This window comes from Poecilia reticulata, chromosome 19 (assembly GCF_904066995.2).
Source record: "Poecilia reticulata chromosome 19, P_reticulata-male-v2, whole genome shotgun sequence".
In the NCBI taxonomy this organism is placed as follows: domain Eukaryota; kingdom Metazoa; phylum Chordata; class Actinopteri; order Cyprinodontiformes; family Poeciliidae; genus Poecilia; species Poecilia reticulata.
Genome location: NC_088848.1, coordinates 11,609 through 18,888, shown reverse-complemented (window position 1 = coordinate 18,888; position 7,280 = coordinate 11,609). Strand labels below are relative to the sequence as shown.

At 46.1% G+C, this 7,280-nt stretch overlaps 2 protein-coding genes across 2 annotated transcripts; one reads left to right on the top strand and one right to left on the bottom strand.

Moving 5' to 3' along the window:
- Positions 1–629: 629 nt before the first annotated feature.
- On the bottom strand, positions 630–3,637 carry atpaf2 (ATP synthase mitochondrial F1 complex assembly factor 2). The gene is made up of 8 exons (XM_081600727.1): positions 3,310–3,637; positions 3,184–3,228; positions 2,908–3,056; positions 2,598–2,695; positions 2,115–2,195; positions 1,933–2,045; positions 1,740–1,855; positions 630–992 (listed from the first exon to the last, which is right to left on the bottom strand). The coding sequence occupies exons 1-8, from the start codon at positions 3,425–3,427 to the stop codon at positions 855–857; spliced, it is 858 nt and encodes a 285-aa protein (XP_081456853.1). The 5' UTR covers positions 3,428–3,637; the 3' UTR covers positions 630–854.
- Positions 3,638–3,783: 146 nt separating this feature from the next.
- LOC103481139 (glucose-induced degradation protein 4 homolog) lies at positions 3,784–7,077 on the top strand. The gene is made up of 6 exons (XM_081600728.1): positions 3,784–4,172; positions 4,466–4,525; positions 5,130–5,237; positions 5,305–5,406; positions 5,485–5,615; positions 6,184–7,077. Exons 1-6 carry the CDS (start codon positions 3,984–3,986, stop codon positions 6,245–6,247), a joined length of 654 nt encoding a protein of 217 aa, XP_081456854.1. The 5' UTR covers positions 3,784–3,983; the 3' UTR covers positions 6,248–7,077.
- The last annotated feature ends 203 nt before the right edge of the window (positions 7,078–7,280 follow it).

The window sequence follows — 7,280 nt, the reverse complement described above, 5'->3', positions numbered from 1 at the left end:
TGATAAATTATGACTTTTTGGACTTTTATTTTGTCTTTCCTGGCAGAAATGGGCTTCCATATGTTTGTGCTTGTTAGGATGAGATTGTAACCCATTTTTAATTCAAGGTCACAAGTTCAGAGTTCAAGAAAGCAAAAAACTGAAGACTGAAAACTATTCAATATGGCTACTTTCCATAAAAAGACAAGCGGATACCTCCAGCTCAGAGCGTTCAGGCAGCCGTCTGCCTCCATCTTGTTCTCGTTTGTTGTTCTGAAGAGGGCAGAGGTCATGAGGGATTTGTTTGGTCATGTGATACAGTGCAGGACTGGGGGTGTTAAAGCGACTGTCCTCTTTTCATCTGTTATATTCATATCAGTTTTGGCTAAATGTCATATCAGTGCATCTCTAAATGTCTTTAGTTTTGATCACATCCAAGAATCTAATTCCAACCTGTGAGATCAGTTGGATTTTGATTCTTCAACCTGCAGCACTTGGGGTCAAAGGTTAAACCCAACAAACATGTTTTCTGTTATAAACTGGGAAATCATTGGGATGTTCCAGCTGCTGGTTGCTGTGAGAACAGAAACAAGCTGGAAAACATGCACAGTCAGCAAGTTACTCACAGACAAACTCCTGGACAGGTGAGCTTGGTATTTACTGACATGACGCTTTATTTTGAAAGGCTTGAGGACCAACCTGGTCCAGAACGTCCCAACAGAAAGTGAAGAGTCACAACATTTCAAAAACCTACAAAAAGAAAAACCGATCTGAGATTCAGATGACCTGACAGCAGTCCGCTGTGATTGGCCGCTGCAGAACCACATGACCCGGGCGGTCTGGATGTTTCCGGGCCGGTTTCCGGAACCAGCCGATCAGTCCTGCATCAGTTTGCGTTTGACGGTTGAGCTCTCGGATGAGAGGTGAACGAAGAGCGCCCCCGCTGCCGTCCGCGCCTGCAGCTCATACATGTCGTAGTCATGAGCCCACTCCACGTTTCCCCAGCGCCGAATCTGACACATAACCACCAGAAACCACAGGTCAAGTTCAGCCAACAAATTATGAAAAACATTTTAAACCAGAAGAAATCTGGCTCAGACCAATCTGAAAGACAAGCAGCTGACAGAGAACTAGGGACCCACTTGATTCCCTTCCGATACCGATATCTGAGATTCAGGGTCAGCCGATACCGATATCTGAGGCTCAGGGTCAGCCGATACCGATATCTGAGATTCAGTATCGGCCGATATTGATACCAATACCTGAGGTTCTGTATCAGCCGATACCGATCTGATACAGAAAAACAGCTGTGACTTAAAACTTTTTTTTTTAAATACAGACATAAATGTACTGAATTACTAATTTATTTGATAAATTTATTTGTTCAGCAGAACAGCTCATTCAAATACAGCAGTAGCGCCACCAGCTGGTCAAACATGTAAAAACAACTTTAACCTGCAGTCAGGAGCAAAACAGCCAATGGAAAATAAGAAACTGACTAAAACAATAAGTTCTCTTCTTTGGTCAGATATGTAAAAATAAACTAACAATGCTTCAGAAAGTTCAATTAGGAATTTAAAGAAAAATAAATAAAACATAGAATTAGACTGAATAGATCTGCCCTTAGGATCATATTGTCACTGATTCTCCATCTAGAAATTATTTCAACATTGGGACCAGTACAGATATCAATATTGGATCGGTGCGTCTCTGCAGATAACTCCTAAACCAGGTGCGGTTCTGGCGTTGGTCGGTTCTACCTGGTACTCCTCCTCCAGTCTGGACAGCAGCACGGCCCGCTCTACGCTCAGGTGCCGGTCCAGCATTCCCAGTGACAGAACCAGAGACTTCAGCTGTGTGATGACGAACTCCAGCCCTGCACAGCAGCAGACAGGCGTCAGCAGGGGCCGGCGCCCGACCCGGCCCGAAGCAGCGCCCTGCAGTGAGCCTCACCTGTCAGGGACCAGAGGGAGAAGGAGCCCAGGTGCTGTCTGAACGTCTCCTTGGTTCCCTCTGGGATCTCGGGCCCCAGAATGCTGGATGACGATCCGATAGTGACGTCGTATCTGTCGGTATAACGCAGGTCAGCGGGTCGTTGTAGCTGCATCTCGTCTCCAGCTGAAGCTAACCGTTACCTGCTTTCGATCCAGTGCAGCACAGGATCCCACTCATTCCTCTGCAGCTCGACCAAACCTGGAGGTTCATCTACTCTGTAGCTGAAACCACAGAACAACAGAATACCTATTTTAATTTACTCTTTAAAATTCAATCTAATCCAGAAACACACGCACAGATTGTTCTTCCACAAAACTTTTCCATGAATGTTTCTGTTTGAGATGAGACGTCCAATAAACGCTGAATGATGCTTTCAGGTTCTGGTGCAGTTTGACGCAGCCAAGCCAGGTTTTACAGATACCACTACAACATGATACAACTATTCAGATCAGAGAGGTCAGAACCTGAAAACAGCACACAGTGAGTTTAGGCCCAGTGAGATTAAGAAAATAGGAAATTTATCTGTAGGTTTAAAAGGCAGAAAGTCTAAATTTTGGCTACAGAGACAATTAATGTCTCATCTAAATGCAGCAGCAGAGAAACATTGATTTAAAACATGATACCAGATGGTGTCGGTTTCCAGGAACTTCAGGGCGGCGCTGATCACCTGCTCTTTGCTGCGCTGGGTGGGGTTATCCAGAGCCGTGTTGCACAGAGTGGTCTGCAGAAAACATTTCATCATCAGATCAAATCCATCAGCACAAAGAGCCGCTCTGAGGTTAGAGCCTCATCTGCTCAGGTGATGCTCATCACGTCTCTGGTTTCAGCTTTTTGGTAAAAACTGGAATCATTTCTCCTGTTTCCATCAGACTGACGGAGACGCTGCCTTTTGTTTGGCTACATGTGATCATCACATATCCGGTAAAGCCGTACCAGATGCATGGTGTAGAACCTGATGGAGTCTTTCTGAGCGTCCCACTCCGTAGCCACAGCGATGGCCAGGGCTTCATTCGGCACGGTGAACAGCTTCCCACTGGGGGTCTTCAACTTCCTTCTGTCCAGGTTTACCTCATACAGACCACCTGAGGTTCATTCACATCGTTAACACACCTGCATCATCCCCAATACAGCACAATCTGGGGGAGCCTCGCCTTTTCTTAGGAAGGTAATAAACTGATTCAGGGCTTTGCACATTATATTAATGCTTACCTTCACCTTGGGATATACTGACATCTTGGTAAAATCTCTTCCTCTCTAGCAAAGAGCAAAATAAATAAATAAATCCATTGAGAACATAAGACATCACAATAATAGATCTGCCCAGTTTCATCCTACCTGCTGAGGCTGTGGAGTATTTCATCGCATTCCTGAAGAGTTCATGTCTGGGAAACACTTTACAAAAGGTAATCACACCACTTAAGCGGCTCTGCAGTCTAATAACACTTTTAAACATAGCGGAGCTTAATGAGCAGCACAGCTACAGTAGATAAAATCACAGCTAACTGACAGCTCTTCATTTAAATTCACGCCGCTAAGCTAATTTCTGCTAAATTTCTGCTGTTTTGGTTGTTTCTCGTGTAGCGCAGCAGCTCCTCTGTTCAAAAACACGCTTCTGACCTTCTCCTTCAAACTTCTTCCCAAATGTCTTTAACTGATGGGAAATGTAGTCTTGTATAACCTCTGAAGAACCGTGGAACGCCACGAAATAAACTACACTCAAATGTTCACGTAAAGTCTTCCGCGTTTTACTCCAATCAGCGTTTCCGATGTTTGGGACGTGAATTCCGCCGACCAATGAGGGAGGCTGATGCTCCCGGTGAGAGCGCAGCGACGAAGCCCACTTTACTTCTCGGGCAGCTTGGTTAAACTGTGCCGCGGCGGAGATAAACGGGTGTTTGGATGTTTTTAAACAGATCCAGCATTTCTTTAGCGGTTTCTAGAAGCGACTGGAGTCCTTCGCCAGCACGGCTATTGCCTGCGGTTGGTGCCCAGTCAGCGAAGCAGGAGCCATGCCCGTCCCCGCTGGATACCTCAGCGACTTCCCTGCGGCCTTCACATCCTCGGCCTCGCTTATCCCGCCGCCGCCGATAAACACCCAGCAGCCGGGCGTCGTTACCTCGCTCCTGTACAGCGGCTCCAAATTCAGGGGCCACCAGAAAAGCAAGGGAAACTCTTATGACGTGGAGGTCGTGTTACAGGTAGGGACGTGAAATGTTAACATGTGAATGTTTTTGGTGTAAATGTGACAGAAATGTGGTGATGTGTCAATCTGACGCGGTGATGACTGACAGCTGGAGAAACGCAGATCTGTCCTGAGCTAACTCACCTAGCTGTGGGTGCAGCAGAGCAAGCTTCTGTAGAATCACTTCTAATGGTTATTTAATGCTGTTTAAATGTTGATCATCATTATGAACAGCAGCAGGGTGTGTTTTGCTGTGTAAATGGATATAAATGACAACTGGAATGAAAATAATCTCTCTCTGTCTCAAAGCACGTGACCATGGAGGATTCCTACCTGTGTGGCTACCTGAAGATAAAGGGATTGACAGAAGTCAGTGCTGCTTCTTCTTGTTTGTTTCCATACCAGCAGACAGAAAATCTGTTTTTTTTTTAAACATATCTGTCCTCAAGGTCTGAAAGGTCATTCACATGTCCACAATTTACTGGCTCTTCAATCCATCCTTTTATTCAACTATTTCACTTTTCTTGGTAGATTTTCAGGTAAATTGTAAATGTTTGAATGATGGTGGTAAATTATAAATGAATGAGGGAATCTGTCCAAGCTGGAGGCCGACATGTTTCAGAAATCCTTCATTTATCCCACAGAGAAATTAAATGTTGCCATAACTCATAATATGATCTTCAAAGGATCTCCGGCAGCAGTCAGTTTTGCAGCAAATCCAAAGAAGCCTCTGACTGAAGACTGTTGCTGTGTGATGGAGTCATGGCCCTCACAACATGCTAACAGCCTGTTAGCGTTACAATAACATAGCAACATGACTGATGGACAAAAACCCAGGATCTGTTTCGGCTAATGGGATATGAAAGAAGCTTTAGCTGAACAAACACCTTCACGACTTGTCTTCCAACCATTTCACAAAGTGTTTAAAACTGTTATTTAATCAGGATACCCCCTCCCCTGCTTGTTTCTGAAGGAATACCCAACACTGACCACCTTCTTTGCTGGAGAGATCATCAGCAGGAAGCGTCCGTTTCTCACCAGGAAGTGGGACGCAGATGAAGACGTGGATCGTAAGCACTGGGTATGTAGAACCTTTTAAAACTGTCCGGCGTCTACAGACATCCCATAATAATCCGGTTTCTGTTCAGGGGAAGTTCCAGGCCTTCTACCAGTACGCAAAGACCTTCAACTCTGATGAGTTCGACTACGAGGATCTGAAGAGCTCCGACTATATCTTCATGAGGTGGAAAGTAAGCTGGAGTTCAAAGGTCGGTCCGGTCCGGTCCTGTTCTCCTGCTGCTGACGGTTCTCCTGGTTCTGACCCCCAGGAGCAGTTTCTGGTTCCCGATCACACCATTAAGGACATCAGTGGCGCTTCCTTCGCCGGTTTCTACTACATCTGCTTCCAGAAGTCCACAGCGACCATCGAGGGTTTTTACTACCACCGGAGCTCTGAATGGTAACGGCTGCAGCTCCAGTTGTCCCAGTTAGGCTGACCAGTGACACCAGTGTCAACATTGATACAGTTGTTACGGCTGATAATAAATGTATTGGAAATATTTATCTACTGTGAAAAATGACAAGAACCTTTTCTAGGCTAATGCTAACAGACGTGCCGTCTGTTCCGTGCTAATGCTAACAGACGTGCTGTCTGTTCCGTGCTAATGCTAACAGACGTGCTGTCTGTTCCGTGCTAATGCTAACAGACGTGCTGTCTGTTCCGTGCTAATGCTAACAGACGTGCTGTCTGTTCCGTGCTAATGCTAACAGACGTGCTGTCTGTTCCGTGCTAATGCTAACAGACGTGCTGTCTGTTCCGTGCTAATGCTAACAGATGTGCTGTCTGTTCCGTGCTAATGCTAACAGATGTTTAATCTGTTGTTATAGGACTTGTTGATGTTTCGGCCTTGTTGATGTTTCGGCCCGGTAGCGCTGGTCCGGTTCTGCTGTGGTCAGAACCTGTTCTCCTGTTTCTGGCATCTTGGTCACAGACTCGTTTCATGCATTGTTCTGGTTCTGCTGTCCAGGTACCAGTCCCTGAACCTGACCCATGTTTCTGAGCACAGCGCCGCCATCTACGAGTTCCGGTGATGCCGCACGCTTCCAGGCGCTTCCTGTTGGACGGGCAGAGGGTCCAAAGCTGCTGAGAGGACAGAGGACAGACGCTCCCACTTCCTGAACGGCTCAGTGAATGTACGGAGGAGCCTGGACAGACCGGACTGGACCGGGTCCTGTAGAGTTCCCCTTCCCTTCGTTTGTTTCACTGCCTGGTTTAAATGCTTGGCTCAGCTTACCGAGACACGGACCGGATCGGGTCCGGCTCTCAGAACCGTACTGATTTCAGAACCAGTCCGGTTCCTTCCAGAACCAGCAGCTTGCACACACTGAGCGGGTGAGGAGTCGGGTCCGGTGTTGGACCGGAACCAGCAGGAGCGAGCGGTGCATTCAAGGGACAGTACAACCTGGGAGATTCCAGCTTTGCTTTGTTTTGGTCGTGCTGCTTTCTGGGACAAACTGTTGTGGAGTTCCTTCTGTTCTCCATCTCTGTGTTACCATGACGCCCACAATGAGGGTTTTAGACAGAGGTCAGAGGTCAAGTTTTAACGGTGAATCTTTGAGCCAAAATAATCCTATAAAGTATTAAAGGAGGGAATTTATCCGTCGGCATCATCAGATGATGCACCCCACAGCTATGCAACTCTAGAGAAAGCAAATGTTAGAGGTTTCACACTTTATTCCTATAATATATAAACAGATTTATCTTCATTAAAGAGACTATTTTTGTTAAATCGCCTGCCCCCCATCATGTTTCTCTACCATGCCATGGTTCCACAGCGCCACCTACCTGAGGGTGTTTGTGAATGAAGGTTGGAGTGAGTGTAAAGAGTGACTATTGGAATCAAAGAAACATTTAAAACCTGCTTCTGTGTCTTTTATCATAAGTTAATGCAAATGTATATGATAAATGTATCATGACCGAATGTTTATTAACCAAAGTCAAAGTATTGTTGCATTTATGCTCCAAGATTTACTGATTTTCATGAAGGGATCTGAACAGAATCCAATGATTGGCGGGTCAAAGCTCTGCTGCTGCGCTGCCCCCTGCTGGCGGGTCAAGGCTCTG